At 50.1% G+C, this 22,113-nt stretch overlaps 1 protein-coding gene and 1 long non-coding RNA gene across 2 annotated transcripts in view; one reads left to right on the top strand and one right to left on the bottom strand.

The window, feature by feature from the left end:
- Positions 1–22,113, bottom strand: part of LOC116984263 — a 65,907-nt gene that overhangs the window by 23,093 nt on the left and 20,701 nt on the right. The window contains exons 10-14 of the mRNA XM_033038380.1: positions 19,719–19,760; positions 15,952–16,114; positions 15,495–15,656; positions 7,492–7,636; positions 2,160–2,876 (exon numbers count right to left, since the gene is read on the bottom strand). Of these exons, the coding sequence (XP_032894271.1) occupies positions 2,160–2,876; positions 7,492–7,636; positions 15,495–15,656; positions 15,952–16,114; positions 19,719–19,760 (1,229 nt within the window). The remainder of the gene's footprint in view (positions 1–2,159; positions 2,877–7,491; positions 7,637–15,494; positions 15,657–15,951; positions 16,115–19,718; positions 19,761–22,113) is intronic.
- LOC116983928 lies at positions 551–21,564 on the top strand. The gene is made up of 3 exons (XR_004414850.1): positions 551–563; positions 1,131–1,133; positions 21,167–21,564. It is a non-coding gene; the product is annotated as an uncharacterized LOC116983928 (long non-coding RNA).

The following is a 22,113-nucleotide window of genomic DNA, read 5'->3' as shown; positions in this document are numbered from 1 at the left end:
ATGGCCACTAATTTAGAAGCAAGAATAACAGGCTCTTCAGCCCATCAAACCTAAACTAAACTAAGTACGTAAATTAAACTGCAGGCCCACCTGGGCTATACTAACCTAGCTTCACTAACCTAGCTTCACTAACCTAGCTTCACTAACCTAGCTATACTAACGCCAGCCTACCGTCTACATTAAACTATCTATACTAATTCTAGAGCTTCCATAGAAACATAGAATTGTAGAAAATAGGTGCAGGAGGAGGCCATTCGGCCCTTCTAGGCCAGCACCACCATTCATTGTGATCATGGCTGATCGTCCCCTATCAATAACCCGTGCCTGCCTTCTCCCCATATCCCTTGACTCCACTAGCACATAGAGCTCTATCTAACTCTCTCTTGAATCCATCCACTGATTTGACCTCCACTGCCCTCTGTGGCAGGGAATTCCGTGCCATTTTGAGTAATAGCCTGGATTAAATGTTGTGTTGAAGCCCTCCGAGCGACACAAATCCTCAAATCCCGTGCAAATCTCCTCCCCCTCATCCACGGCCAACGTCCCCGGCTTTAGATGTCTCCGTTAGGGGGAGAAGCTTCCTCCATCTGCCTGTCAGAATGTTCTCCACCTTTGACAGTCGCCACTGCCTTCTCCAAGAAAACCAGCTCCACCTGTATATTCTCTCCTCTGAAACACTCCATCTCAGGCGACATCTGGTGAATCTCCTCTGCTCTCTGCCTTTCCAAGTGCAGATCAATAATTTCCCCCAATAATGTCCCACCACTGACGTTAGAAACATGGGCCTGGAATTACTCCATTCCTTCTCTCCAGAGATGCTGCCTGCCCCGCTGATGTTATTCCAGCATTTTGTGTCTATCTTCGATTTAAACCAGCATCTGCAGTTCTTTCCTATCCCTGGCTCATCTCAACTCTCCTTCTAGAATCAAGAGGACATTTGATATCATTTGTAATCTCTTCTGAAGATTTAAACTTTTCTGTGAGCGAGCCAGCAATTTCCTCCCCAACCTCCCAGCAGCCTGTGATACCTCATCAGCCCCCAGGATGTGCCCACCTTTGGGACTTAGTTGCTCCTTTCTGAAGGTAATTCATTCCAGAATTTCGCTGTCTCCCTCTATGATTAACAGCAGATTGTATCTGACTGCTCCGGACCATCTGGGTAACACTATCACCCCCTCCAAACCCATCACTAAGCTCCAAGACCTGGGCTTCTGTGTCTCCTTTTGCAACTGAATCCTTGACTTCATCAGGAGACCTCAGTCAGTGCGGATGGGGAACAACGGGATCATTATCTGAACAAGGGTTCTGACTACATCTATTCTTTACTCAGAGATCTTTACTCAGAGAGTGGTAGCTGTGTGGAATGAGCTTCCAGTGAAGGTGGTGGAGGCAGGTTCGTTTTTATCATTTAAAAATAAATTGTATGGATGGGAAAGGAATGGAGGGTTATGGTCTGAGCGCAGGTATATGGGACTAGGGGAGATTATGTGTTCGGCACGGACTAGAAGGGTCGAGATGGCCTGTTTCCGTGCTGTAATTGTTATATGGTTATATGGTTTTTCTCCAGAGATGCATTAGGATTAGGGTCATCAATGCCGCCACTTTGTTATTCATTTTAAAGACATTTGGCATGTTACTGAATACTGTAACAAACCTCTACAGGCGCACTGTAGAAAGTATTCTGACTGGTTGCATCATGGCCTGTTATGGCAATTCCAATGCACAGGAACACGAGGCTGCAGAGAGTGGTGGACTCGGCTTGGTCCATAATGGGCATAGCCCTCCCACCATAGAGAGCATCTACACCAGGCGCTGCCTCAAGAAGGCGGCATCCATCATCAAGGATCTTCACCACCCGGGCCGTGACCTCTTCTTGTTGCTGCCATCAGGCAGGAGGTACACAAGCCTGAAGTCCCACACCACCAGGTTCAGGACCAGCTACTTTCCTCCAACCATCAGATTCTTGAACCGACCCGCACAACTCTAATCCTACCTCTGCCTGGAACGTCACAAAACCTGTAAACGGACGGGAATGGATGGCACATTCATTCCCTAACTCTGACCCTAACCATTACAGAGCAGGTCGAAGCTTTCTTTCCTCGGTTCCCGCATCAGGCCTCCTGAGCTGTTGCCTCACAGGTCCGGCTCGTGCTCGATACCGTTCCCAGGGACCGTTGTTGTGTATACTTGCCAGCCAGTGCATCTGAACCAAATTCCCTACACCCAGCCCAGCTCAGAATGGCCATGGTCATCTGGCCAAGGTCTAGTGGCGGTCTGGCCATGGTGTAGTGGTCTGCCGGTGGAGCGGTGGTGATCCAGTGGTCCAGCCATGGTTCTGTGGTGGTGTGGCCCAGGTCCAGTGTTTGAGTGCTTGACCTGCGGTAGTCCAGTGGTGGTCCTGTCATAGTCTGGCAATGGGTCCTGTAGTGGTTCAGTGTTTCCATGGTCTGGCCATGGGTCCAGCGGTGAGGCCATGGTCTGGCCATGGGTCCAGCGGAGCGGCCATGGTCTGGTGATGGTCCAGTGGTGCGGCCATGGTCTGGTGATAGTCCAGTGGTGGAGCCATAGTCTGGCGGTGGGTCCAATGGTGGAGCAGTGGTCCAGTGGTACGGCCATGGGTCCAGCAGTGGAGCGGCGGTCCAGTGGTGCGGCCATGGTCCAGTGGTGCAGCCATGGTCTGGCAGTGGGTCCAGTGGTGTGGCCATGGTCTGGTGATAATCCAGTGCTGTAGCAGTGGTCCAGTGGTGCGGCCATGGGTCCAGCAGTGCAGCCATGGTCCAGTGATGGTCCAGTGGTGGAGCCATGGTCTGGCCATGGTCCAGTGGTGGAGCAGTGGTCCAGTGGTGCAGCCATGGGTCCAGTGGTGCAGCCATGGTCTGGCGGTGGGTCCAGCAGTGGAGTGGTGGTCCAGTGGAGTGGGAACCAAGCGGGATCCAAGCAGACATTGTTGACCATGCCCACACAGGAGCCAAGAACCGTGAGCATCTGCCAACCAAAGACCTCTGTCCCCAGGGTGGGACTTCATCTACTGCAGGCATCAATGACACCCGATCCCATCCCACGGTGGGCCACCTCATCCCATCTGCCCATCACCCACCAGCCCCCTCACCCTACTCCCACCTCCAGGCGCTACTGAGCTCCCCTGTAAACTATTGGTCCTGATGCAGGTTCCTGGCCCGAAAGGTTGGCCATCCCTTTCCCTTCACAGATACTGCCTGACCGGCCGAGTTTGTTCTTTGCTCTTTGCTGTAAATACAAACCTAATCTTTTGTAAAATCCATGCTGAAGGATCGAAAATAATTCAATATGGAAGCCGACTGAAATGGGATATTGGAGGTAGACTCTGGTTTAAACTCTGCAACTTAATCTGCACCGTTTTGGAAGTAGCTCGGAGTCTGATCCGTGTATAAAATTTGTTAATGAGTTGTGATGGATGTGAATTTCTCTCTGACCATCTGCTGTGCTGAAGGAAACGCTTGTGGACTGAAGTCTACACAAGTGCCTTTGATAGGCGTGGAAGGATTGTGGCTCCATAGCCGGAGTTCTTGGCATTTCAGGAAACATGCCATGTCATTGGAGTAATCCCTCCCAAATCCTCAATAATTAAACAACAGGTGCTCCCAGCGAGTCCTTTTGCTCTGCGCCACCTCCTAATCCTGAAGATGTCCCTGCAAGTGAATGTCAACGAACGTAACATGCCACATACCAACATCTGTCCCAGAGCACAGCCCAGGGCAGAACTGTTCCCATGAACACATGCCGGCTGCTAAATCCCACCTTCTTAAAGCAGTTTATGCTTCACAGAAGCACGTTAAAATACCACGACCTGTGGATATAAAGTTGCTTCGATGCAAAAGCCTTTTCACTTTGTGAAACCGCTTAATTCTTTTTGTAATTCACAGACTTAAATGCAAAGGATTTCTCTCACACATACACGCACAGACAGACACACACACACACATACACATGCTTACATGCACAGACATACACAGTATATATACCAGTAATATATATCATATACTTATTAAAACTCTCGTGTCCGAACGTTCGTTCACATTCTAATTCGCGAATATTCGTTTTACCCGTTTTTCCTACTCCTCCTCCCTCCCGCTCTCTCTCCCCTCCTCTCCTCTCTCTCCCTCCCCCTCTCCATCTCCCCCTCTCCATCTCCCCCTCTCCATCTCCCCCTCTCCATCTGCCCCTCTCCTCCTCCCTCTCTCCCTCTCCTCCTCCCCTCTCTCTCTGCCCCCTCCCCATACCCCCTCTCTCCCTTCCCCCAAGAACCTGTTAATTTCCATTTGAAAAATACCCATTGACAGCCTCCAGAGCATCTGTGGTAATTAATTCCACAGATTCACCACCCTCTGACCAAAGAAATTCCTCCTCATCTCCTTCCTAAAGGTACGTTCTTTTATTCCGAGCCTCTGGTCCTAGGCTCTCCCACTCGTGGAAACATCCTCTCCACATTCACTCTATCCAGGCCTTTCACTATTCTGTAAGTTTCAGTGAGGTCCCCCTCATCCTTCTAAACTCCAGCAAGTTCCGGCATGGTGGCGCAGCGGTAGAGTTGCGGCCTTACAGAGCCAGGGACCCTGGTTCAACCTGCCTGCAGGTGCTGTCTCCAAGCGGTTTGTTCGTTCTCCCCGTGACCTGCGTGAGTTATCTCAGAGATCCCTGGCTTCCTCCCACACTCCACAGACGTACAGGTTTGTGGGTTAATTGGCTTGCTATAAAATCCATAGTGTTACTGCGAGGGGATCGCTGGTCGGTGCGGACTTGATGGGCTGAAGGGCCTGTTTCCTCATTGTATCTCTCAACAAAACTAAAAAAAGACCTGTCAAATGTTGAACCCTGGGATCATTCTCGTAAACCTCCTCTGGACCCTCTCCAACGCCAACGCATCCTTCCTTAGATTATGGGGTCCTAAACTGCGCACTATACTCCAAATGTGATCCGACCAGTGCCTTATAAGCCCGCAGCATTACATCCCTCTTTTTATGTTCTATTACTATCAAAATGAATGCTAACATTGCATTTGTCTTCCTCACTACCGATTCAACTTGCAAAATAACCTTCAAGGAATCCTGCACCAGCTTTGACTTTTCCCCCATTTGGTCCATATCCTTCTAAACCTTTCCTGTCCTATCCATGTACCTGCCCAAATGTACTTTAAATGCTGTCATAGTACCTGCCTCAACTACCACCTCTGGCAGCTCGTTCCATACACCCACCATCACCCTCGGAGTGAAATGCATGTATGGTTCAGGATGTATTACAGGCACAGAGCAGGGCAACACAACCCGAGCTGTGAAATCCCACCAGCTGAAAAGTCCACACAAACTCAGGACCCAACACTGGGCAGGTCTTTCCTCCCTCACTTTGGTGAAGTTTCAGCAGCCCCATTGATGTGAGAGAGTGGACAACGTCTGCCACCTTGTGGCCACTGCAGGTCAGCGGGGGAGCACCAGGAATATTACCACCGCACATACACATCCGCACATACACACACGACAAACCCTCACACACCATCAACACACACACTCACACACACACCGAGAATCCTAGAAGCAGGAACATGGAACGAGCTGCCAGAGGAGGCAGATAAAATCACAACTTTTAAAAGATGTTTGGCTCGGAAAGTTGCAAAGGGATACAGGACTGATGCGGGCAAATAGGACTAGTGTAGATAGACTTTGTGGTCTTGGACGAGATGGGCTGAAGGGCCTGTTTCTGTGCTGTATGATCCAGGTGAGCAGGACAGTAAATATTGGGCTTGCCAGTAGCAGTCACATGTCAACAACTGAAACAAATTGGAATGAACCTCCTGCACCCATGCAGAACTCATGGAGTTTATTAACTTCACTACCAATCTCCATCCTGCACGCAAATTCACTTGGATCATCTCCAACACCTTCCTGCCCTTTCTGGATCTCACTGCTCCCATCACAGGAGATAGACTATCGACTGACATCTATTACAAACCCACTGACTCCCACAACTAACTAGACTACACTCCTTCCCACCCTGCCTCCTGCAAAGACTCTATCCCCTACTTCCAATTCCTCCGTCTATGCCACATCGGCTCGCAAGATGCGATGTTCAATACCTTTAGGGAACAGGGGTTCCCCTCTTCCATCATAGCTGCTGCTCTCACACGGGTCTCCACAGTACCCCACAGCTCTTTTCTTGCTCCCCCTCCCCTCATTTGCAACAGGGACAGACACCCCCTAGTCCTCACCTTTCACCCCCTCACATACAGCACATAACCCTGCAACATTTTCGCCACCTCCAACGGGATCCTACCACCAGCCACATCTTCCCATATCCGCCTGTTTCTGCTTTCTGCAGAGACCGTTCCCTTCGCAACTCCCGAGACACAAAATGCCAGCGTGAGGCAGCGTGAGAGCAAGGCAGCATCTCTGGCGAAATGGAATAGGTGACGTTTCAGGTCGAGACCTTGCTTCAGGCTGAGAGTCATGGGAAAGGGGAACGAGAGATATGGACTTAGGAGAAATGAATGGAAGATATGCAAAAATAATTAAGGCACACGATGTTGGCTGTGGGATTGATGAGGCCCTTCTTCAGACTATTCAGCCCTATCCTTCAGATCTGTTCAGGAATAGATAGGATAGAATAGATAGTCTTTTGCTGTTGAATCTCCTGTTTCTGCTGCGCCCAGCTCCCCTCCCCCTTCCCCGACCTTCACCCACTACATGATGGATGTAGGGGAATTATAAACTAGAGGACGCAGGTTAAAGGTGAGAGGCCAAAGAGTCAACAGGAACCTGAGGGAGAACGTTTTCACACAGAGAGTGGTGGGTGTATGGAACAAGCTGCCATAGGTAGATGAGGCAGGTACTAAAACATTTAGAAGATACTTGGACAAGTACATGGATAGGAAACACATGGGCATATGGGCCAAATACAGGCAAATAGGAGTGGCTGAGATTGACATCTCCGGTAAAGAGGAGTTGGGCCGAAGTACCTGTCTCTCTGCCGTATGAATCTAGACCCTATCTGAGTATATTCCTGAGGCTCTGAATCTCACCCACCACCTTCCCCACCCAGTGAGTGTGGCCTGGGACAAACCTGTTCTGACCCCCTTCCCACAGGTGTTTGACTACTTTAGTCTTTGGAGATACAGTGCGGAAACAGGCCCTTCGGTCCACCGAGTCTGCACCGACCAGCAATCATCCCGTACAATTCACAATTTTTACCAAAGCCAATTAACCTGCAAACCTGTACGTCTTGGGAGTGTGGGAAGAAACCCACGTGGTCATTGGAAGAAACTACAAACTCTGTACAGACAGCACTGGTAGTCAGGATCGAACCCGGGTCTCTGGCGCTGTAAAGCAGCGACTCTACCACTGAATGCCCTCCCTACTCCCCTAGGGCGGTACGGCAGAATCACCTCAGAGCAAATCAACATCATGCATTATTTTGAAGTCGCTCTCCTCACTGTGAACCTGATTTACCAGTTAATTTGCAAACTTTGATACAATCGTTGCAGACCCCAGCTGCAGATACAGGCCACTGGGGGATGGACACCCGGTCACCGTCCTCCGAGCAACTGCCCCTTTCTGCAGCCACCTGGTCAAGCACCGAGTGGGTGAAGGTCGGGGAAGGGGGAGGGGAGCTGGGCACAGCAGAAACAGGAGATTCAACAGCAATCACTCTGGAGCAAATAGCAGCAGCAATCTCCACTTCCTGTCTCTTTAAAATGGAAAGAAGATGTCAGGGCAGTAGTGCAGATTGCAGCGATTAACTCAGCTCCCTCCACCACTGGACACTGGGGCAGTGGTCACTGGACACACTGGTCACTGGACACACTGGTCACTGGACACACTGGTCACTGGACACACTGGTCACTGGACACACTGGTCACTGGACACACTGGTCACTGGATACACTGGTCACTGGACACACTGGTCACTGGACACACTGGTCACTGGATACACTGGTCACTGGACACACTGGTCACTGGATACACTGGTCATTGGACAGGGGCAGTGGTCACTGGACACAGGGGCACTGGTCACTGGGGCAATGGTCACTGGACTTGGGGGCAGTGGTTACTGGACACAGGGGCACTGGTCACTGGTCATTGGACTTGGGGGCACTGCTCACTGGACTCGGGGGCACTGGTCACTGGGGCACTGGTCACTGGGGCACTGGTCACTGGACTCAGGGGCACTGGTCACTGGTCACTGGGGCACTGGTCACTAGACACAGGGGCACAGAAGAGACGAGCAAAATGGAAAAGGCGATGCAAATCCTGACAATCAGGACCAAGCTGCTGAGACATGAAAGGTCCTGACGTGAAACGTCACCATCCAGAGATGCTGCCTGACCCGCTGAGTTACTCCAGCACATTATACTTTTCACAAGCAGCTGGGACCTCGACTCAGAAAATCGATTTGCAGACGGGCTTAGGAGAGGTTAGGAAACAGTAAGGAACAGGGAGCGCTGCTGGGTGTTGTCTAAAGACTCAGTGACGCAGGGCATTGTATAAACCAGGAAACTGGGTGTGGGGAATACAATAACACCAGGCACTTTCCACACAGACTGTGGGATAAGCAAATGCAGAGGGCAACACACACACAGAGTGCAGATGAGATCAGGGACTCCGGAGGAACCAATGACTATCTTAGATCTAGTATTGTGCGAGAAGACAGATGCTGACAGTTCGAAGGAAAGGTCACAGTGTGGAAAAGAAAAGTCGGAAGTGACTTCATTCAACCTGGAGCCAGGGGTTTCCGTCTGAGCAAAGTAAACGATGAACAAGTTGGCAAAGGCAGATTAAGAAACAACATGAAATGACATCCCACTGCCACCTATTGACAGCCACCCGAGGTCCACACTCAGTCCCCCAAGTTACCTCCACCTCCAGGGATATAGTGGCAACCAACAACCTTTGTCAGTGAACACCACAGCTCCACTGACAATTCGCCCACCCAATTTCAAAAATTTATTTGGACAGATATATGGACAGGAAGGGTTTGGAGAGAATTGGGCCAAAGGGGAATGGTCCAAAATGCCAACTAGGTCGGCATGGACAGGTTGAGCCGAGGGGTCTGATTCCGTGCTGTATTTGTCCATGACTCACATTCACTTCCTGTAAGTACTCTACCCCATTCTCTCAGTTACTCTGGTAGTATTTTTTTTCCCAATGATGGCAATTCATACTCTGACACAAGGTTTTCCCCCCTCTCTATTTTACACAGCATCCTGCACAAACCTCCTCTGCAGCCTCTCCAAAGCCTCCACATCCTTGCTGTGATAAGGCGACCAGAACTGCACCAAATGAGGCTACTCATGTTCTCCAGAGATGCTGTCTGACCTTGAACATTAACATTAACATTGAATTCTCCCAATTTTGCTAGTCCTTGCTGTCTCCTCCCCATCCTCAACCCTCTAGCTGTCTCCTCCCATCCGCCCATCCGCCCGCTCTCGGGCTCCTCCTCTTCCCCCTTTCCCTTCTTCCTCCCCCCCCCACCCCCCATCAGTCTGAAGAAGGGTTTCGGGACGAAACGTCGCCTATTTCCTTCGCTCCATAGATGCTGCTGCACCCGCTGAGTTTCTCCAGCATTTTTGTGTTCCTACACATTTTGTTTGTTACTTGTAGACTTACATGTATGCAATTTTATATTAAAATGTAGCTTAGATCTGTTTGGTCCATTAACTCGCATGTACTTTTTAAGCGCACATTTTGATTAATTTCCATTCTACCAGAGAGATATAAAATCTATAACAGACTTTATTTCTATTTCTGTGATTCTACAGACCTTGGCTGGGAACCTGGGCTGACGAAAATTGTCCCCAATTGGGCCCCGCGCCTCCTAACACCAGCCCTGACTGTACTCATGTATAGTATATTGGCTGGAGAGCGAAAAGGTTTCTCACTGTATCTTGGTACATGTGATGACAATACATCAATAACAAAACTGCCTGAAAAACTCTCTCTCTCTCTCTCTCCCCCCCATCTCCATAGATGCTGCCTGACCTCCTGACCTGTTCAAATCATTTGTAGAAAGGAACTGCAGATGCTGGTTTATACCAAAGCTGGACTCAAAGAGCTGGAGTAGCTCAGTAGGTCAGGCAGCATGAAACATAGAAACATAGAAAATAGGTGCAGGAGTAGGCCATTCGGCCCTTCGAGCCTGCACCGCCACTCAATATGATCATGGCTGATCATCCAACTCAGTATCCTGTACCTGCCTTCTCTCCATACCCCCTGATCCCTTTAGCCACAAGGGCCACATCTAACTCCCTCTTAAATATAGCCAATGAACTGGCCTCAACTACCTTCTGTGGCAGAGAATTCCAGAGATTCACCACTCTCTGTGTGAAAAATGTTTTTCTCATCTCGGTCCTAAAAGATTTCCCCCTTATCCTTAAACTGTGACCCCTTGTACTGGACTTCCCCAACATCGGGAACAATCTTCCTGCATCTAGCCTGTCCAACCCCTTAAGAATGTTGTAAGTTTCTATAAGATCCCCCCTCAATCTTCTAAATTCTAGCGTGTACAAGCCGAGTCTATCCAGTCTTTCTTCATATGAAAGTCCTGACATCCCAGGAATCAGTCTGGTGAACCTTCTCTGTACTCCCTCTATGGCAAGAATATCTTTCCTCAGATTAGGAGACCAAAACCTCACACAATACTCCAGGTGTGGTCTCACCAAGACCCCGTACAACTGCAGTAGAACCTCCCTGCTCCTATACTCAAATCCTGTTGCTATGTAGTAAAGGGACGGATGAGGTTTCAGGTCTGAAGAAGCGTCCCGACCTGAAGCATCACCCATTATTTTTCTCCAGTGATGCTGACCGTCCCGCTGAGTTACTCCAGCACTTTGTGCCAGTTTTCTGCTCAAATCATTAGTGGTTTGGTGTTATCCCACACCTTGCACAGATGACATTGTGGCAACACCCAGTCTGACAGACGCCTCAAAGACATTCATCGTCACCACATGCTGACAATGCAGGTAGGCACTCCACCCTGTTGCACAAGGTGATCATCACACTCCGAAGCCGCTTTCACAGCTTACACATGCAGCCGCTTGCAAATACAAAGTCTGCTGCTTGTGAACAAAGATATTTCGCTGTGTGGGAAAGAACTGCTGATGCTGGCTTAAATCGAAGGCAGACACAAAATGCTGGAGTAACTCAGTGGGATAGGCAGCATCTCTGGAGAGAAGGAATGGGAGACCCTTCTTCAGATATTTAGCTGGTTGTTTATGCATTTTGCCAATGTTTGTGGCACACCTTGCACTGGCACCCGGTCACTATGCAATGTCTCCACAAAATATGCAAGTATACTGTATATATTAAATGATGAGAGGCATAGGTAGGGTGGACAGTCAGAACCTTACTACCCAGAAGGGAATGTCAAATACTGGAGGGCATAGCTTTAAGGTGAGAGGGGAAAGTTTAAATGAGGGCAGCACAGTGGCGCAGCGATAGTTGCTGCCTCACAGCGCCAGAGACATGGGTTCGATCCTGGCTACCGGTGCTGTCTGTATGGAGTTTGTATATTCGCCCTGGGACCGCGTAGGTCTGCTCCAGGTCCTCTGGTTTCCTTCCACACTCCAAAGACGTACCAGGTTTGTAGGTTAATTGTCTTTGGTAAAAATTGTAATTTGTCCCTAGTATGTAGGATAGTGCTAATGTGCGGGGTGAACGTTCGTCGGCACGGACTTGATTCGGCTGAAGGGCCTTTTTCCACGCTGTATCTCTAAAGTCTAAAGGAGATGTGCAAGGCAAGTCTTTTTTTAACATAGGTGCCTGGAACACACTGCCAGGGGTGGTGGTGGAGGAGGCAGATACGATATGGCGTTTAAGTGGCTTTTAGATAGGCACATGGATATGCAGGACATGGAGGGAAATGGATCATGTGCAGGCAGAGAAGATCAGTTTAACATGGCGTCATATTCAGCACGGACATTGTGGGTTGAAGGGTCTGTTCCTGTACTGTACTGTACTGTGTTCCAACGAGTTCAGTTGGTGTATCGGCTAAAATGGACTCTGGGGGACCAGTTGATGTGGGAACAGAGAGCATGAACGTTAGGTAGTGCTAGAGGGTAAACCCTGCCCTCGGGCCACAGGCACCCGGGTCCCATACACAGGGGTTCCCACACACAGTCTCGTATGTACACAGGGAGATCCCACACACACAGCCCTATGTGTACACAGGGAGATCCCACACACAGCCCTGTGTTTATAGAGGGAGGTCCTACACACACAGCCCTATGTGTACACAGGGAGATCCCACACACAGTCCCATGTTTATAGAGGGAGATCCCACACACACAGCACCATGTGTACACAGGGGATCCCACACACAGCCAGTGTGTACCCAGGGATATCCCACACATAGCCCGGGCAGCACAGTGTCTGTGGCTGGACCTCCCCACATTACCAGTGTCCGTGTTCCCACTCAGCACGTTACTGGTGGGTGCGGTACCGGTGAACATGTTACATGTGCAGAGACACATGTGCAACTCATGTGCGCACGCTGCCACACACACACACACAAAGGCACCTCATGCACACACATGCAGACGTGCACACGCATTGCATGCGTACCTCACAAACCACGCTCACTATCAATGACTCAACATATCTGGGACAAAGCTGCCCACATGGCTGGCAGCACCAGGACTGTTCCTCTCTTCAACCCCCTGTGCATCCTGGCTGCAGTGTGCAGCCACCGTGCATCTTGGCTACAATGCACAGCCCCGATGCAGTGCACAGCCCCATGCAGTGTACGCCACCCATGCAGTGCGCGCTGTCTACAGGAATGCAGCTGCGATAGTGCGGCTGCACTGGCTCCAGCCAGTAGCTCATTGGTGCATGGACACCACCGCCTACTGGTTCCCCTCTTGTTACCAATCCATCGTCATTCCCTCATCACTGAGTGGAGATACCGGGACCCGTTTCCCAGCACTACACACTCACCGGCGACACATTGCCACTGCCCCCACTCCACAGGGCAATTAGGGAATGGCAATAACCAGAGGTCTGTCTGTCAGCTACGCCCATGTTCAGGAAGAAATAAACAAACAGAAAACAAGACTGCTTAAACATTCAGTGTAATTTAGCACGAATTAGATAATTGATCTATTAGTCACAAGAAAGATCCTATCTGTACTGTAAACCATGAGAAGATGATGAAACAACTGGTTGTGGAGATCAACACAGTCGTTCTCCACAGATCGACCTGATCCCCAGGGCAGTGTGAGACACTGGATGGGAGACAGTGTAAGACCTGGGGAGACGAGAGAAACCTGGGAGAGACAGTGAGAGACCTGGGCGAGACAACTGTCCCCCCCCCCCCCCAAGTCTCTCTGTGTCCCCCAAAACCAAGGTATCCATCCCACTCCCCAGAACTCAGAGGTAGAGACATAATCAGGTCATTTGGCCAGACACATCCACACTGACCAGCAGATACCCTTCCATATTAATCCAATCTCACAGCATTTGGGAGATATCACACAGCAGATATTGGATCCCTAATACTCCTGAACACTTCACCACTGAGAGGGCAGTGGGTATGTGGAACGAGGTTGAGGCAGGTACTCTCACAGCATTTAAAAGACATTTGGATGGATACATGGATAGGAAATGTTTAGAAGGATATGATGTGGGGGGGGGGGGGAAGTCAGACACAGGCACTGGATTGACTCAGACATCTTAGTCGGCATTGAGATAAACCGAAGGACTTGCTTCCGTGCTATAATGACTCGGTCATATGATGATAGGGCGAAGAAGGCTAAAACATTGTTTTGTTTTGATTATTTATTATCACGTGGACCGAGGTACAGAGAGAAGCTTCTATTGCGCGCTAACCAGTCATCGGAAAGACAGTAAATGATTACAATCGAGCCATTCACAGTGAACAGATACAGGATAAAGGGAATAGTATGAATGACATTTAGTGCAAGATAAAGCCAGTAAAGTCATAAGAAATGTTGCTGTAGGAGTAGAGATTTAAAAGAGTAGAGCGATTATAATGCATGTTTGCAGAACCACTTCTGTGACGAGCACTCATAGGGTTCGGGGCCATCAGTTGGGACAACAGCAGGTGATTCATACTGGGTTCAGGGTTGCCCAACCTCTCCAGCCCTGGCCATTGACAGACGGACCGACCGGGCAGGAGGTCCCAGTGATCAACCATCGTCTCTGCACTCAGGCAACCGCTCGTGGACTGTCCTGGCACTAGGCAAATGCAGCTTTAACCCAGGTGAGTGATGGACTGAAGTGCTGGGTTACATCCAGCCAGTAAACCAGCAGCTTTCCCTCACTCTCCCCCCTTCACGCCTACACTCTTCCCATCTCATTCTCATCACCCTCCCTCACCCTCACTCTCCCCCTCACCACCCCATTTGTTGCCCCTCCCACAGTCCCCTCCCAACTACTCACTCCATCTTCCCTCTTCCTCACCACTCTTCCCTTCATCTCCCCCCCCCCACTCCTTCCTTACCCATCTCTCCACCCTCTCTCTGCCCTCCACCCCCCCCCCCCTCACTTCCTATGTTCCTCTTGCATGCTCTTCTCTCCCCCAGCCTCTCTCCCACTCACCCTTCTTTATTTATGCTCTCCCTCCTTCACTCCCTCAAATCTCCCTCCCTCCCCCAGACTCTCTCCCTCTCTCCCCCAGACTCTCTCCCTCTCTCCCCCTCACTCACTCTCCCCTGTGTCTCCCTCACTCTCACTCGTTCACTCCCTCTCACCCTCCCTGCCTCCTTAACTCAATAGCCACCCTGCGTCCGTCTCCCCCACTGGCTCCCTCACTCTCCCCCCCCCCCCCTCCTCCCTCCCTCCCTCTCTCACCCCCTCTTTCTCACACCCTCTCTCCCCTTCACTCCCCCCTCTCTCTCCCTCTAACGCTCTTCACTAACTCGCTCCCTCCTTCCCTCATTCTCCCTCTCTCCATTTCTTTCCCTCACTCGTTCGTCATCAATCTCCTCTCTCTCTCTCCCCCTCACAAACTCCCTCCCTCCTCGGCCCCAAGTTTCTCGCCCACACTCCCGAACTTTCCGCTCGGCTCCCCGGGATCCGCGACTCTCCCCGGCGCTCACCTGTAGCCAGGACGGGGCTGGGCTGGCGATCGGCTCCGTCGCCGCGGGATCCGGGACCGGGAACAGCTCGCTATCGGGACCGGGACCTCTAGCTTCTCGCTTTAGTTTTTTCTCTTCGCCCGCAGCGGAAATGGGAGGGAAATGGGCGGATCGCCCGTCACATGATGCGAATTCCAGCGCCATCCCAACCTCTGGATCCGCTCCCAACCTCGGGATCCGCTCAAAAACCTCTGGATCCGCTCAACAACCTCTGGATCCGCTCAACAACCTCTGGATCCGCTCAACAACCTCTGGATCCGCTCCTAACCTCTGGATCCGCTCCTAACCTCTGGATCCGCTCCTAACCTCTGGATCCACTCAACAACTGGATGCGCTCCTAACCCCTGGATCCGCTCACAACCGCTGGATCCGCTCACAACCGCTCGATCCGCTCGGCAACTAGATCCGCTCCACCTCTGGATCTGCTCGCAACTGGATCCGCTCCAAACCTCTGGATCCGCTCGACAACTGGATTCGCTCTCAACCTCTGGATCCGCTCACAACCGCTGGATCCGCTCACAACTGGATCCGCTCCACCTCTGGATCCGATCAACAACTGGATTCGCTCTCAGCCTCTGGATCTGCTCACAACCTCTGGATCCGCTCAACAACTGGATTCGCTCCCAACCTCTGGATCCGATCAACAACCTCTGGATCCGCTCCTAACCTCTGGATCCGCTCCTAACCTCTGGATCCGCTCAACAACCTCTGGATCCGCTCCTAACCTCTGGATCCGCTCCTAACCTCTGGATCCGCTCCTAACCTCTGGATCCACTCAACAACTGGATGCGCTCCTAACCCCTGGATCCGCTCACAACCGCTGGATCCGCTCACAGCCGCTCGATCCGCTCGGCAACTAGATCCGCTCCACCTCTGGATCTGCTCGCAACTGGATCCGCTCCAAACCTCTGGATCCACTCAACAACTGGATGCGCTCCTAACCTCTGGATCCGCTCACAACCGCTGGATCCGCTCGGCAACTGGATCCGCTCCACCTCTGGATCCGATCAACAACTGGATTCGCTCTCAGCCTCTGGATCTGCTCACAACCTCTGGATCCGCTCAACAACTGGATTCGCTCCCAACCTCTGGATCCGCTCAACAACCTCTGGATCCGCTCCACTGGACCTGCTCACAACCTCTGGATCAGTTCCCAACCTCTGGATTCGCTCCCAACCTCTGGATCCGCTCGACAACCTCTGGATCCGCTCCCGACCTATGGATCCACTCAACAACCTCTGGATCCGCTCCACTGGACCCATTCCCAACCTCTGGATCTGCTGCACTGGATCCGCTCATCAGCCACAACCCCTGGATCCGCTCCACTCCTGGATACTCTCCCGACCTCCGGATGCGATCTCAACTGGATCTGACAGGCAACAATTGGATCTGACCACTCCAGAATCCCTACTGGACTTGATCCCAACAACTGGATCCTGGTCCAGCCTCTGGATCCGCTCCCAGCAACGGAACCCGATCCCAACGAAACTTACCAACAATTGACTCTGATTTTATAATATGCTCCGTAACTCCGCCGCCAGTCTGGGCTGTTGTCCCAACTGGTTTGTTTCCCCCTCACGTTTGCTGGAAGAGATTGCCTCTCAAGTCGCTTCACCGCCAAATCTGTGCTGTTTTGCTCGCCTTACTTTAGGACGGATGTTATTAAACTGCAAACAGTGCACCAACATTTCCGTGGATGCTGCCGCGTCTGGAGGATTTAGATGGCACGGGTTTAAGGTGAGAATGGAAAGGTTTAACAGGAACCTGAGGGGCAACTTCGTCACTCAGAAGGTGGTGGCAGGTACAACAGCAATATTGAAAAGACACTCGCAGAGCTACACGGATAGGAAAGGCTGAGAGGGATGTGGGCCAAAGGCAGGCAAATTGAAGCATCTTATAGTAAGCATGGAAGATTTGGGTCGAATGGCCTGTTTCCATGATGTACTCCATTACTAAGCTAAATGCTGGGTTGGCACAGAGCGACCCGGTCGGGGCAGATAAAGTGATGAAAGAAAGAAAATGATAAAAGGATCGTCCCGAAGAAGGGTCTCGACCCGAAACATCACCTGTTCCTTCGCCCCAGCATTTTTGTCTACCTGCCAAATGATAAAAGGAAACGTGTTCACGCAGTGTGGTTAGGGTGTCCGTGGGAGAGAACTGTGAAACCGCTTCAGTGTGGTGGCGCAGCGGTAGAGTTGCTGCCTCACAGCGCCAGAGACCCGGGTTGGATCCTGACTGCGGGCGCTGTCTGTGCGAAGTTCATATGTTATCCCCGTGAGCGCGTGGGTTGTTTTCCGGGTGCTCCGGTTTCCTCCCACGTTGTAAAGACGTGCGGGTTTGTAGGTTATTTGGATTCTGTAAATTGTCCTTGGTGTGTAGGATAGAGCTAGTTTAGGGGGTGATGGCTGGTCAGCGCGGACTCGGTGGGCTGAAGGGCCTGTTTCCGCGCTGTATCTCTGAACTAAAAGAAGGGAAGTGAATGGGCAGGTACACAAAATGCTGGAGAAACTCAGCGGGTGCAGCAGCATCTATGGAGCGAAGGAAATAGGCAACGTTTCGGGCCGAAACCCTTCTTCAGACTGAATGGGCAGTGAATGGGCAGCTCCGGCAGTGTTGCAGAGAGAGGGCTGTGGCATGTGGTGGAGTGGGGACAGCTGAACTCTTCTTACATAGAGCTGGTACACTCCTGATGGGCCAAATGGCCTCCTCTCTGTGCAACCATTCTGTGATAGTGCCTAAGGTTAGACTGTTGTACAATCCTGTAACAGGCTGGGACACTCCTGATGGGCCAAATGGCCTCCTCTGTGTAACCATTCTGTGATCGTGCCCATGCATGAGGAGGTTAGACTGCAGTACACGCCTGTACCAGGCACTGCTGTCATTTGCGAGCTTCTGCCATCAGGAGCATGCTCAGTTGCTGGCTCCATCTCCATTATTTGCCTTTGCAAATGGCCACAATATTAAGTGACAAAGAGGGAAATCACCACCTACTGGCGATTCTTCAACACAAACGGAATAGCTCCATCCGTCAAATCACCAGGGAGCTTGCATTTGTAAATATGCAGATGTGAATTGTACCCCTTTGACAGTAGATTATGGAATGTGAACTTTCAGCAGGTTAAGGGCAAAGTGATGTCAAGTTCTGAGGATTCTGTTTAAAAGATTTTATTGTTCCACTCCTTTCGCTGGTTGGATGGTGAACTAAAAATAAAATGTCTCCGTAGAGATATGACATGTTTTAACCCGAGCGCGGTTTATCCACTGCTTGCAGACACTTCCTGCCACTGTTATGATGATTCCCAGAAGGAGAAAGGGCGGGATTGCCAGATCTGAAGACCCCTGGTGACAAGGTACAGAGAGCCAGGCATAGCAATGAGGCAACCCAGGAGCCCAAATCTGCAGAAATCTTGGTCAAGCGGAGGAAATGGGAAGGCTAAATTAAAATTAAAAAAATTGAGAAGCAATTAAAGGGAGGAAAAGTACAACATCAAAGACCGGAAGCTATTTAATAAAACTTCAAAAGCAATAAATTACCAAGGGGAAAAAAAATAGCTTGTGGGTGGCAGATGAATTGGGTTAAGAGGAACAGAGAGCTCAGAGTGTTTGTCCACATATCTTTAACGCTTGCCTGAGAGTTGCATATGGTTAGAGAGGCACACAGGGTCGTTTTGTTTGCAGTTCTACTGCAGTTGGTGAGTATTTCGTACAGTTTTGCGTACCACACCTCGAGTATTGCGTACAGTTTTGGTCTCCAAATCTGAGGAAGGACATTCTTGCCATAGAGGGAGTGCAGAGAAGGTTCATCAGACTGATTCCTGTGATGTCAGGACTTTCATATGAAGAAAGACTGGATAGACTCGGCTTGTACTCGCTAGAATTTAGGAGATTGAGGGGGGATCTTATAGAAACTTACCAAAATTCTTAAGGGGTTGGACAGGCTAGATGCAGGAAGATTGTTCCTGATGTTGGGGAATTGCAGGACAAGGGGTCACAGCTTAAGGATAGAGGGGAATCCTTTAGGACCGAGATGAGAAAAAAAAAATTCACACAGAGAGTGGTGAATCTCTGGAACTCTCTGCCACAGAGGGTAGTTGAGGCCAGTTCATTGGCCATATTTAAGAGGGAGTTAGATGTGGCCCTTGTGGCTAGGGGTATCAGGGGGTATGGAGAGAAGGCAGGTACAGGATACTGAGTTGGATGATCAGCCATGATCATATTGAATGGCGGTGCAGGCTCGAAGGGCCAGATGACCTACTCCTGCACCTATTTTCTATGTTTGTAGTTATCAGAGCAGGGTGGTTCTACTGGAATGGGAAAAAACAGGAACTGTTGGACAGAGATCAGCGTACGGTATACTAATATACCAGGCCTTTTGAGATCAAGATGGTGTTGGGCTCTTGAAGCAAATTACGGGCGTATAAGTCCTCAGGGTTTTGGTGGAAAGACAATATTCAGGCTGGAGGCCTGTGACCAGTGGAGATCCACTGGGATCTGTGCTGGGACCTCTGTTAGTTGTGGCATATATAAATGACTTGAACGGAAACATAGACGGGTCGGTTAGTAGATTTGTAGATGATATTACGATTGCTGGGGTCGCATACCGTGAGAAAGGCTGTCAAAGTATTCACCAGGGTAGATCTCAGCTGCAGAAATGGGCAGAAATGGCAGATGTAGATTAATCCGAGCAAGTGTGAGGTGTTACACTTTGGGAGGAGAAAATATACAATTACCGGCATGACCCTTAACAGCATTGCTGTACAGAGGGATCTTGGCGTTCAAGTCCATAACTTCCTGAAAGTGGCAACACAAGTAGATAGAATGGTATCTTTGTCTTCATTGATCGGGGCATTGAAGTCATAATGCAATGTTATAGTACTTTGGTTAGACTGTATTTGGAGTATTTATTTCCCCACAGAGGGTGGTGAGGGCCTGGAAAGCATTGCCAGGGGTGGTGGTGGAGGCAAATATAATGGCGTTTAAGAGGCTTTTGGATAGGCACATGGATTGGCAGGGAATGGAGGTAATGGATCACATGCAGGCAGAGGAGATTAATTTGATTTGACATCATGTTCAGCATAGGCCAAAGGGCGTGTTGATGTGATGTACTATTGTACACACCATGTCCTTCTCCTTGGTGAATACTGATAGATGAGTGGGGAATTACTGATTGGTGAATATTTAGTAAGGACCCACATCTGTGGCCCTTCACAAAGAGTCCCCCTTTCGTCCGTAAGGAGCCACTCTTCCCTTGGCTGCCCTCTTGCTCTGGATATCTTGAGATGCCCTGAATGTACCACTCAGGATATTTCATTGCCCCTTCGGTTCTCACCTACACCATCTATATTCCTCCAGCAACTCCCTTGAACCCAGTTTCCCCGATAGTCCATGTGCTTCCCTTCATTTCCTGGGAGACGTGTAGAGCAGATCTGCGGTTCCAGCGCTAACAACATCCCGATGGGAAGTCAGGAGTCAGATTTCTCTGTGATACTGTGTAGGAAGGCTCTGCAGATGTTGGTTTGCACAGAGCATAGACACAGTTGCTGGAGCAACTCAGCGGGACAGGCAGCATCTCTGGAGAGAAGGAATAGGTATTGTTTCGGGTCGAGACCCTTCTTAGAAACATAGAAAATAGGTGCAGGAGTAGGCCATTCGGCCCTTCGAGCCTGCACCGCCATTCAATATGATCATGGCTGATCATCCAACTCAGTATCCTGTACCTGCCTTCTCTCCATACCCCCTGATCCCTTTAGCCACAAGGGCCACATCTAACTCCCTCTTAAATATAGCCAATGAACTGGCCTCAACTACCTTCTGTGGCAGAGAATTCCAGAGATTCACCACTCTCTGTGTAAAAAATGTTTTTCTCATCTCGGTCCTAAAAGATTTCCCCCTTATCCTTAAACTGTGACCCCTTGTTCTGGACTTCCCCAACATCGGGAACAATCTTCCTGCATCTAGCCTGTCCAACCCCTTAAGAATGTTGTAAGTTTCTATAAGATTCTTCAGACTGAGAGTCAAGGGAGACTGGATTTCCTTGATCAGCATCTAGGTCTCCCTCTCCTCCGACTCTCAGTCCGAACAAGGGTTTCAACCCAAAATGTCACTCAACCCTTCTCTCCAGAGTGGCTGCCTGTCCCGCTGAGCTGCGGCAGCACTTTGTGTCTATTTTCTCTATGATGCTTGCGGCCAGCGAATAGGCTGAGTTCAGCTTCATGAAACCAGCGATCTCTCCAGCCCAACACAAGTAACTTGTGGGCTTCTGACAACAACTAATCAGAATCTCCTGATCATCGACACACAGATACGTCTTTATTTCTGTAAAACAAATAACTATTTACACATTTGCACAACCAAGCAGACCGTTTTAATTGAATCTTGCCAAACATCGGCCAATGGAAAACATTATGAGGGACTTTGATTTAGGAAGAATAAAGTATGAACTTTAAACAAGTGTTCTGTTATTTGTAAAGTAGTTCACTGCATTTTTTTTTTTAATTTCTCATAGAAATATCTTCCTGTTTTCTCTAATGTTTGACGAATATTCTGAATAATAGGCAAGACCAGAAAACACGATGAAAGGACTGCCTTGCTGTAGCGCCCATGGGCATCCCAGCAACCCATCAGTGCACAGGGATTCGCGCTACACGTGCTCTCTTCCACACTGGCTGATGGCGGGGTGTGTGTGAAGGAACTGCAGATGCTGGTTTACCCCGAGGATAGACACAAAATGCTGGAGTAACTCCGTGGGACAGGCAGCATCTCTGGAGAGAAGGAATAGGTGATGTTTCGGGTCGAGACCCTTCTTCCAAACCAAGAGGCAGGGGAGAGGGGAACTGGATGTCCTTCAGCATCATCTGCTTTGATCTGTCGGTTTCCCACCTTGCCCTCCCATATCGCTTGTCTCCCTCTTTCACATTTCTCATACTAACACTCTCTCTCTCACGCACACAGACTCAGACACATCCACTGCACCACACATACACACACACACACGTG

The sequence above is a fragment of the Amblyraja radiata genome, chromosome 19, assembly GCF_010909765.2.
Source record: "Amblyraja radiata isolate CabotCenter1 chromosome 19, sAmbRad1.1.pri, whole genome shotgun sequence".
In the NCBI taxonomy this organism is placed as follows: domain Eukaryota; kingdom Metazoa; phylum Chordata; class Chondrichthyes; order Rajiformes; family Rajidae; genus Amblyraja; species Amblyraja radiata.
Note: the sequence above shows the minus strand (reverse complement) of the source record. Positions and strands in the feature narration are given on the sequence as shown.